This window comes from Pocillopora damicornis, chromosome 2 (assembly GCF_964200805.1).
Source record: "Pocillopora damicornis chromosome 2, jaPocDami1.2, whole genome shotgun sequence".
Lineage (NCBI taxonomy): Eukaryota > Metazoa > Cnidaria > Anthozoa > Scleractinia > Pocilloporidae > Pocillopora > Pocillopora damicornis.
This window is the reverse complement of record NC_142671.1, coordinates 31,821,579-31,832,539: the sequence shown is the minus strand read 5'-3', so window position 1 is coordinate 31,832,539 and position 10,961 is coordinate 31,821,579. Positions and strand designations below refer to the sequence as shown.

The 10,961-nt window shown below is 37.7% G+C and overlaps 1 protein-coding gene and 1 long non-coding RNA gene across 2 annotated transcripts; one reads left to right on the top strand and one right to left on the bottom strand.

Annotated features, from left to right (window-relative positions):
• Window positions 1–2,297: 2,297 nt before the first annotated feature.
• On the top strand, window positions 2,298–8,169 carry LOC149050857 (steryl-sulfatase-like). The gene is made up of 3 exons (XM_089196781.1): window positions 2,298–2,947; window positions 3,527–4,231; window positions 5,907–8,169. The coding sequence occupies exons 1-3, from the start codon at window positions 2,572–2,574 to the stop codon at window positions 6,551–6,553; spliced, it is 1,728 nt and encodes a 575-aa protein (XP_089052907.1). The 5' UTR covers window positions 2,298–2,571; the 3' UTR covers window positions 6,554–8,169.
• Window positions 8,170–8,588: 419 nt separating this feature from the next.
• LOC149050856 (uncharacterized) lies at window positions 8,589–9,359 on the bottom strand. Its single transcript, XR_016183767.1, has 2 exons — window positions 8,933–9,359; window positions 8,589–8,792 (listed from the first exon to the last, which is right to left on the bottom strand). It is a non-coding gene; the product is annotated as an uncharacterized LOC149050856 (long non-coding RNA).
• Between the last annotated feature and the right edge of the window lie 1,602 nt (window positions 9,360–10,961).

Here is a 10,961-nt window from a genome sequence, read left to right as displayed (position 1 = left end):
TTCCTCTTTCCAGTGTACACTACGCAATACGTCGAAAGGAGTTCATTTCAGGTCGATTTCCGATTACGAAATCCGAGCTCGCCCGATTTGGTCTTCGTGATGAAGGCCTGAATTAGCATTCTAGACTCGCCAAGTAAAATTAAAAGAAATACACACTTCGTTGTCGCTCACGACTTTGTAGAGTGTTAATATATTTGCAATTCTTCTCCGTTGCTATATATACTACAGTATCCAACAAGTGTATTTGATGCCTGCCTTTCACAACCATCCACAGATGGTCGATCATAACTACATACAACATAATACTGTAGTGACACCTCCACACGCAATCTTTCGAAATACCGAAAAAGATCACGGTCAAAACCCGCAAGGGCAGGAAAATTGTCTTATTTTGGACGAGATTTTGAAATCGGAAATCCGGACGTATTGGGAAGGGTGCGCTTCCAATTCAATCCCAAGTGAAATTCGTGCCACGCAAGGTCGTGGGTGGCTGTGGAACACTAACCTTTCGGAATCATAAAAAGGTGTTTAAAAGGGTCATTTAATTTAAAATGCATCGGCAATATTTCATTGGGTAAATTGCGTCTTTGGCAGCACCCACCCATCCTTATACATATTGGGGCTTGTTTGAGGGAAGCAAAGGGTTTCTACGTGACGCGAAGGCGAGCGTGATTCATGAATTTAAAAACCAGTGAGGCGTGATTTACCTCCTGAAATATACGTGAACTGTGAGTTTTTGTTTCATTTCGTGAAAGCTCGATATTTCCCTAAAACGTTACAAATAAGAAGAGAGATACGAAGTTTTCCCTTTAAATTCGTGACGCGCAAAATGCAATTTAAAATATTCGAGATCCGGGCATCTTTTTCAAATTCGAGCGTAAAACGGGATCCGTCAGAACCCCCTTTTTCGATTCACAGTGTCCTATCGAAGTTAATCGCCGAATTTAACGGGTCACGTAAAATAATTACAACGAGGAAAACGATAATTTTAACGAATGCCATTACCGCACACGAAATAGTAATAGAAATTCGAAAGAGAATATATCTTCTTGATTCCATGTTTACATACATTTATTGAACACATCCCCATCTGGGGCTTTTCGGTGAACAAATTGGATTACAAAATTAAGATACATACAATACAATACGAAATATATATCTTTAAATAAAATACGGTCAGTTTAAAAATTCATTCAAAAGGTGATTTTTTTAGAGCTCTCTTAAAGGAAGCGGGACTCTTACATAATTTAAGGCTTGGATCTAACTTGGTCCAGATAGATACACTTTTATAATGAACGTTTTCTGTCCTGTTGCAGTTTTAAAAAGAGGAATGTTTCGTCGTTGAAAGTTTCTGGTTATACGTCCAGATATGCTGCCTCTTGTTATATACATAGATGTTTTCGAGTTTGTTTTCAGGCCTATTAACAGTTAAGGGCGGAAGTCATTAGGATATTGTACTTCATGGTTTTATTTGTCGTTATCGATGAATATGAGGAAAGTTTAAGGGAGGTTTTTTGAGATAAAATAATAATAGTCACAAATTAACATCAGTGCACGAATCCAAATGTAGAAGAATCCGTTTTAGAGATTATTTGGAGTTGAGCTTCCAACAGGTATGCCTTATTGGGGGGTCTTAACCGGGTGATGGCTTTGACGGCGAACGGCTGAAATATCGACCATTTTACGGCTAACGGCTACCTACTTTCCTTTGAGATTAACGAAAATGGTATTCATGGAAAGAGGGGACGTTATTGAACTGCAGGACGAGGCCAAAAAGATGGATCTTCAGGATGGCTTTCCCAGGAGCTAATTGAATTTGCGAGCAATAAAGCCGCTGGAACTGCCAACAATTAAGCCTAAACCTTTTGCGGAAGCATGCTATGATTTTTGTGACAAGAGAGAAGTTCAAGAACTATGCACGCCGTGGATATTTCTGTTCAAACAAGTCTGTAAAAAGTGCACTTGAACTAATTATCCGCTGTACGTAAAGTGACAACAGAACTCATATAATAAAAAAGCGTAATATTTATTGCGACGTGAGAAACTGAGGGTTAAAAATCAGTCAGGTCGTCAATGCTTGTGCATACGACATAACCTTGCTCCCGTATGAGTAATATCAAGTCCAACATACGAGAGGTGGAAACAGAATATTTTGCACTGTTGATTTATAATTGCTTGCACAGGCAATATATGCAATACTGGCCAGGGCTATTTAAAAATAAAATGATAAAAACGCAAGAGTGACGAATTTAAAAACCGGAAAAGCATCGAAATGCTTTTAATTTTCGTTCTGCCATTGATTTTAAGATGGAAGCCACTCACTCTCAGGCTCTCGCCTTATTCTCCAGGGCCGGGTGGGTCAACTTTAAATCACGGGTGATAGTTCATGTTTAAAATCATGCTAAACTCCCTGCTTACTCAATCCCTGGCCTTTCCCCAGCGGTAGGGGAGCGGGGGGACAAGTGTTGGCGAGGATGCATCCTATAATGCTTAAACAAGGATTGCGTGACAAATCTTATACGCCACCAGGGGTGAGGTGCTTTGCGAACCATCGCCACTATTGCCAGTAGGATGTGGGCCACTTGTTTGACAGTAATCTTCTCGCTTGAGATATTCAGCGTGGCATTTGCAAAGCCTAACGTTCTTGTGTTTCTTGTGGATGACCTTGGAATCGCTGATCTGGGCTGCTTCGGCAACGATACGATGAAAACTCCGAATATCGATCGGTTGGCTGAACAAGGAGCTCGTCTGCAACATGATGTAACGCCAGATTCTATCTGTACGCCAAACAGGGCAGCATTTCTAACAGGAAGATATCCCATTCGGTCAGGACTGGCTTCAGATCAGGGACAAATAAGAGTGTTCATTTTTGCCGCCTCCTCTGGCGGTCTGCCTCCAAATGAAACAACATTCGCCGAGATTGCGTCTGCTGCTGGCTACAAAACAGGTACGCTCTTGAGCAATCATTTCTCATTAGCGAACATAAACCCGTTGTTAACGACATGTTCGGCTTATTCCTTTCGTTGTTTCGCTTTTCACAAATGTTTCGCGCTTTATTCATGGGTACATGTATTTTCCTCAATTTTTGTATTCCAACTACAATAAGATTTGGGGCTAGGACAGATGAGCATCTAATGTCCCCCCTACAATGTCAGCTCTGAATCGCACATTACGGTCACGAGAAAAAAGGAAATGATCACCAACTACAGAAGCTCTTGATTGTTACAAATTCTCCTTGTTAGCACCTTAGAGATTGTACAAAGAACAGTATGGAGAATATGTATATTGATGTTAGGGTGTCAAGGCTTTAAATCGTGTAGTTTCCCACATCCTTTGCCTTTGAAACAGATGCCCAAGTTTTACTAATGAAAGTGGCCATGTTGAACAAAGTTTGGCTTGAGAAGCATTCCTAGTAAAAATTTTCAATGTGTTATGTATAATAACTGGTCATATTTCAGCAAAACTTTATATACTTGTTTTTAAAATGATTGAATAAAGAATTCTATTGCAATTTCTGTTTTACCAGGTATGATTGGAAAATGGCATCTGGGACTGCATTCCTCGACATGCTCTGATTTTCACTACCACCCACTAAGGCAAGGTTTTTACTATTACTATGGTCTGCCTCTTACCAACTTGAGAGACTGTGAGCCAGGGAGTTTTGTTATAGAGCACATCATCCCAGGCTTCAGACCCACAAATATCCTAATTGCAGCAACAATTATTGGATTAACACTACACATCTGCTACCTAAACAGTTTGATAAGCAAGTCAATTTTCTTTTCCTTACTTGCAATAACTGTTTTTATTTGTTTCATACTATCGGCGGGCCTGATCATTCTTGCAGGATTCAACTGCTTTCTGATGAAAAACTTTGAAGTTATAGAGCAACCAGTTGTTCTAGAAAATCTAACAGCACGGTTTACTGACGAAGCAGTGAACTTCATCCATAAGAACAAAGACAACCCCTTTCTCCTGTTCATGTCATTTGCCAAAGTGCATACAGCTTTGTTCACTACAAAGCCATTTGCTGATCATAGTGTTCATGGTCGTTATGGTGACAATGTAGAGGAAATGGATTGGAGTGTGGGTCAGATCATGGCTTCTTTAGAGGAACTAGGTTTGAGGGAAAACACATTTGTGTATTTCACATCTGATAATGGACCTCATTTAGAAGAAATAAGTCCATCTGGGGATTACCATAGTGGATGGAAGGGTATTTACAAAGGAGGTAAATGAATAACAAAAATTATATGATGCACAGATATCTGTTGTGTGTAAATGATAGCTTTGATTTGAATTTTAGTCAAGCTGAAACAGTCTTGCTGTCTATAGCAAGGAAAAAAAATTGGCAACCTAATTTATGGCATAAGTCACCAATTAGGGGAATAATGCCTAGCAGTTGCTTAGCATTTTTTTTGCGTTTTTTTTAATTAGTGTATATAGTCCAAAACTTAAGAGAGATAAACACTTGCATGCAATTTTAGTAATGCCCCATCATTTTTTTTGGAGAAATAATTTGGTTCTTTGTTCTTGGTTGTTTGAGTTTCCAAAATCAATTGTAAGCCGTGTAATGGCTGCCGTTAAGAGTTTCAAAGCTGACTCTTCTCTGACAAAGTGCTTACTCTCTGACAAAAGGGCTTATGCTCAAAATGTTAGCTTTGAAACTCTTAACCCTTTGACTCCCATGAGTGACTAAGACAGAATTTCTCCTTACAATATCCATACAATATCAACCAGATAAGTGATGAGAATAAAGATAAATACCAATTTGGGGATAATTAGTTGATCAAATACTAAATTCTCTGAGTTAACATTACAAGAATAGTATGGTTGACAGTAAGAAGAATTACAAATTTGATCTAAGAGTTAAGGGTTAATGGCCAATTCACATCATCAACTTAGTTGATAATACTATATTACCATGTTATACTCTCCCACTGATACAGGATCACAGTTTTTTTTAGAAACTTGCCCCCCTTATGTAAGCCATATTGCTTAACTCAAAGACAAGGGATGTGGTCAGCAAGTAGTGTGGTAATTTTTGTTGTTTTGTTTATCTGTTTGTTTGTTTGTTGTTTGTTTCTATGATTCAATTTATTCTAATTGCTAACTTAGCTCATTCTGTTATTCTGTCATTCTTTCATTCTGTCACTTTTTCATTCTTTTATTCTGTGATTCTTTTTATTTTCTCTTTCTTTCTTTCATTCATTATTTCATTAATTGTTTCATTCTCTTATTCTTGCATTCTTTCATTTTCCATGTTTTCATTCTTTCTTTAACCCTTTAACTCCCAAGATCTCATTAGTAATTCTCCTTACTGTCTGCCAAATGATTCTCATTATGTTAGTTTGGAGAATTTGGTATCAGATCAATTAGTACTCCCATAATTGATATTTTTCTTTATTCTCATCATTTGTCTGCATGATATTGTATAAATAAACTAAGGAGAAATTCTTTCTTGGTCACTCATGGGAGTTAAAGGGTTAATTGTTTCATTCTCTTCTTTCATTCCTTCATTCTGTCATTCTGTAATTTTTTCATTCTTTCATTCTTTCATGTCTTTATTCTTCAATTATTTCATTCCTTTGCTCTTTCACTCTTTTATTCTTTTATTCCTTTGAGCTCTCATTCTTCTATTCTCTTATTTTTTCATTCTTTCATTCTTCATTAGTCCATTCAGTTAGTGAGTAGATAACTCATTCAGTCTTTTAGTTATATGTATTAATTGCATCCAGTTTATTACTTTTTGCCCATGAAAGTATTTTGTGTATTGCAAAGGGCACAAATTTAAATTGTTTATACTCATTTTCCCCAATTCCAGGTTAATCATTCAAATTTAATGCATCTGTATTTGAAAAAGTTTTATGAGAATTTTTTTTCTTTTCTTTTTTTTTTTTGCATAGGCAAAGGGCAATGTTGGGATGGTGGTGTGAGGATGCCTACAATAGCGTCATGGCCAGGTCACATTCCAGCTGGGATCTCAATTGATCAACTCACCAGTTCTATGGACTTATTACCCACAGTTGCCAAACTAACCGGCACAGACCTTCCACAGGACAGAGTTATTGACGGAAAAGATCTCTTACCGCTATTGACGAACCAGACAGAGGAATCTTCCCATGAATTTATTTTCCATTACTGTGGAAATCAGGTCCATGCTGTTCGTTATCATCCAAAGGACAGTGACATTGTTTGGAAGGCACACTTTATGACGGCTAAATGGACTGAGGGAACTGAAATGTGTAGTAGGCATGGTATTTGCGGCTGTCATGGACATCTTGTCGAAGTTCAAAATCCACCTCTTCTCTACGATATGACAGATGATCCCGCAGAAAGTTCGCCACTTGCTTCAAACAGTCCAGATTACAAGGCGGTTATGGAAAATATTTACCCGGCTTTAAAAACACATATTAGAGGAATTCATAATGTCCCCGGTCAGTTGGGTTATAAAAATATGTTTTACCCAAGATTACAAATGTGTTGTAATTTTCCTTACTGCAGTTGTAAGGAGAAAGACGGACAACTGGAACATTTTCCTGAAAACGTATGAGGCTTTATTTTAGGTAAATTGAAAATAATAGGTTATTTATCTGATTTCAAGAGTTTTATTATTGGCGAATGAATCCATCATTTTGCGTTCATTTTCAAATGTTGTATGTCTTGATTTTGAATGACATGTAATGATGGCGCTGAAGTACTATCGACTATTGGTAACTGGATTTATTGGGAGTTCGTGTCACCAGAAGTTCGTGTAATGGCAAAATCGTGTCTTCGGGAGTTCGCGTTACGGCAAAATCGCGTGAACCAATCAATCAATCATTTTATCTAGTGATGCAGGTTACAAAAGCGGCAGCAGCCATGTGAAATAATAAACAAAATAATTTGTAAAATCACCCTATGGTGTTTGAATTCAGTACAGGTCAGTAAAATGAGGTTCATTGACGAATAAAAGTGACAAACGAATTTACAAATTTACATACAGTATAATAATACTTAAAAATATACAAAATCTCGGTCTTTCATAGCTATCATGGGTGCTTCGAATGAGAAGCTATTTGTGTTTTGTGAGAGCCTACGTAAAACGTTTTTAAAACTGTCATTTTGAACGTTTGCATTAAAATTTACCAACCTAGTAAAAAAATTGTGCTGATTCCTTTCGTGAGTTCTTTTGAGAGTTTGTGATATCGGAAGTTAGTGTTGCCGAAAAGTTAACTCGAACTTTTCGGTAAGACTAGCTTCACGCTAGCTAATTACCTTACATTGGCTCCTTTTCTGTTGCTACGTAAAAAAAGGGTTCACCAATTTGCTGAGCGTTTTTGTAACAGCATCGATATCAAGTTGGTTTTTTCATCTTTGAAAATAGGCAAAATGTTTGGTGTGAAAGATCCTATCCCTTGTGGGCTCCATACGTGTGTGGTTTACAAATTTTTATGTGCCGGCTGTACTGCCTGCACTGTCGGTGAAACCTCTCGACGTTTATCCACATGCGCACGTGAGCACTTGGTCAGTGATAGGACCTCTCACATTTTCATATGTCAACACCATTCTCCACAATGTCGCACTCTTTGTTCTGAGGAGTGTTTTAACATCTTAGATCACGCTTCCACAACTTTTCAACGTAAAATCAAAGAAGCTATCCACATTCAATGGGAGAAACCTACACTTCATCATCAACTTTATCATGTTAATTCAAAACTTTCCTCGCAAAGGCATACATTGTTTTGTTACTATCATTTGTTTTGTTACTGTTGTTTGTTTTGTCAAAGTGTCGTTTATTTTCTGAATTTTTTTTTGGTTTTCTGTTGTCCTTTTACATTTCTGACATTAACTGGACCCTGTGAGCAGGGTAACTGGGATACCTGGATGGTACTGGATCCGTGGAATCAAGTGTAGTGATACTACGAGTGTCGGACTAGTATACTGAAATAGTGAGCTCAAGTCTGGCCAAGGGCATACACCTGTCTCAAAACATAGGCATGCTATGCATGCAAGAGTTATTTTTTGTAGGGTGGGTGGATTACTTGAAACATTGTAAGTGGTCTACATTCTTACAAAAGGAAAGAAGATTATTAACGTGGGAAAGAATGAAAATGTCGAATTACCTCACACACAGGTATTTTGTGGTAGATTATGTGTGTTGTGCGAATAAATGTAACCAAAAATAAACTGTATTTGTGCCACGGATACCTGTTAGTACAAAATGTAGACAGCAGACTGCAGACCGGATACACAATATAGACTGCAGAGTGGGTAAAAAATGCAGACTGAGAATCTGAAGAGTTTTTACGTCTGGTATATAATAACATGTCATCTTACAGCTTACCGAGCGTCACGCAATCGCTTTTCCGCGATCAGCCTTCACGATTAATTGCACTATTGTGGAAAACTCCTGGCCCATTTCTTGATGAAAATCGATCGTAATATAATTTCAAGCCTTCAATATAGTCTTCTTACTTTGCGCGCGAGTTGGTTGGTGTGATGTCTGTACAGATTTTACCAATGTAATAAAAGTAGATGACGTGAATAACAGTGATGGTAAAACAAGCTTAAAACGGCAACAATCGCCAGAAACTACAACGGATACACAGGGTATGAGTAAGTTTTATTGATTTTACGAGAAAAATGTTCATATTTCGAAATATGTATCGTTGTAAATCGACCATACTTCGTTCCCTATACTATTCCTTATAACGTGCAGTTCCTCTCGTAACTTAACACCGAGTCACACAACGCGTGACGCGTTCATGAATTAATCGTTGGCTTTTTCTCGAGACGTGAGCTTGGGCCGCCTGTGACAAGACAATTGCGTAAACAATATTTAACCAACTATGATTTAACATAATAACATTATTCGCAAAAAGACACGGATCACGTATTTATTAAAAAAGAATATCCCTACAACTACAATGAAAACAAACATAAGATTCACCTTTCTGATCGTGAAATTAATACCATTCGTACTGTTATCGTAGCTACGTTCCTTGCCATCAAGTGAATCCAACATGTCGTCTTTCTTCACAAGCAGTTTGCATCCATTATAGTTATGTTCCTCAGTCTCACGGTAGTAGTGTTGTTCAATAGATTGAATAGAGTATATGCAGTTTGGTTTCAGATTTCAGATTTTGCTTTTTACGACAAGTGAACGTTTTTCAACTAAGACATTGGCATACTTAGCATACAAGGCATTCGAGGCTTTCATGGCTTTCAAGCGTTCGCGACTGAATCCGTTCCAAATTACCGCTCAATAACATCTTTCAGTGTGGATTAGCCGCCGCGATTAATACGACTTGTATATGCGTCTGTAAGTATTTTGCGCGTTTGCGCCATAATGCTCCAGGAGATCGCAATCCAAATACGTTGAAATACAAAATAACCGACCAAAAAGATTTATAAGCAAAATCTCGTGATTCGTCATGTGTCCCGGCCCTGTCCTTGCATGACAACGTCAATCACCATCAAGATAACACGCGTGATCAGCATGTGAACACCTTCATTGGATCACAGTTAGTTGTCATGGTGTTGAGGGCCCAATGACCACTGGGTACTATTGCGCAATTTTTCCATTTTGTGGCGGAGGAAAAAAAAAAAAAAAAAAAAAAAAGACGACAAAAAAACAAAGGCATTTTATGACTGGGCTACCACAGGTATCCCAGTAATAAACATGCCATTTCTCTCTAAATTTAGAGACTTGCGTCCATATCTCCACTATACTTTGTAAGTTAAATTCTTCACTTGTATTTTACAAATTTTTTGCGATCAGAATTTAGCGTCTTAACTTAAATGAAAGAAATCAGACAAAAATCGTAACATGTGTCGAGCCCGCGTTTTTCTTTTGATTTTAGATAGTTTACATTTTTTTATTCCGACCTACCTGCAGATAGCTTGTTCCATCATCTTTCGCACCCCCTATTGCCACATCATAGTTACTGATATTATTTGGTGCTACTCCAGCAACACCGAAACCAACCCAACCTGTGGTTCTTACTTGCACCATGGTAGTTGTAGGAAACATTGTAATTTCCTTTGTCATCGAGTATGATCATGTTGGAGTACATGTTATACATACTGCTACTTTTTGTGGAAGCCACAAACAGCGCTAAAATACACAACTGTACAACAGCCATTTTCTTCGTCGAAGATCGGCCTCGCCTTCATTGAGGAACAGTAGCCTTGAACGACCGTGCATTTTTGTAATTGTCCGTTTTATAGCCTTTTTTCTAATTACTTACGTAGCCAATATCTGTCGATGGCATATTTTGTATTTTTACCTTTGTTTTGGCTTCAAAACAAGCTAAGTGCGATAACAGAGAACAGGAAGCAGCAATTAGAGGAAAAAAAAGATATGCGAAGAGAATATCCAAGTGGAAAGTTTTCAGTGATAACAGGATGGGAAACCAAGGAAACCAGTTGTTTTCTGAATGAGATATTTCCTTTTACGGTGAATCTGAAGAGATCAAAATTGAATCATGCAAAAGCTGGAAGAATTTGTTAACTTAATCAGATGAGCACGGAGATCTCAACTACTATTCCGATAAAGGGAAGTGATAAACTGCAAGCGAATGAAGTGAAAGAAAGGTAGAAAATACATAGGTATAAAAGTGACATCTTAACCAGCTGAAAATTAGCCAATGATATCTGAGAAATATCCAAAAGGCAAAATCTATCTAAATTTAGGCAATTGGTCGTTAATTTTGGACCTACTTATAACACATAACCGCTGGTCTTTAAGCTTGAGTCCAGCATTGGAACAGTATTGGTCAAGTAAGATAAATTAATCAACTACCTTCGCTTTCAACCAATATCGATGCAAAGTTTCCCTACTTTGAATACGCATGTACTTGACTTAACGTTTAAATATGTAAGTTGTCAATATATCTGATGACTCTTAAGTTCAGGAAATTTAATCAAGCCACGTCACTGTTTTTTTATTTTTAAAAATGTAGTCTCGCTTTATAAAG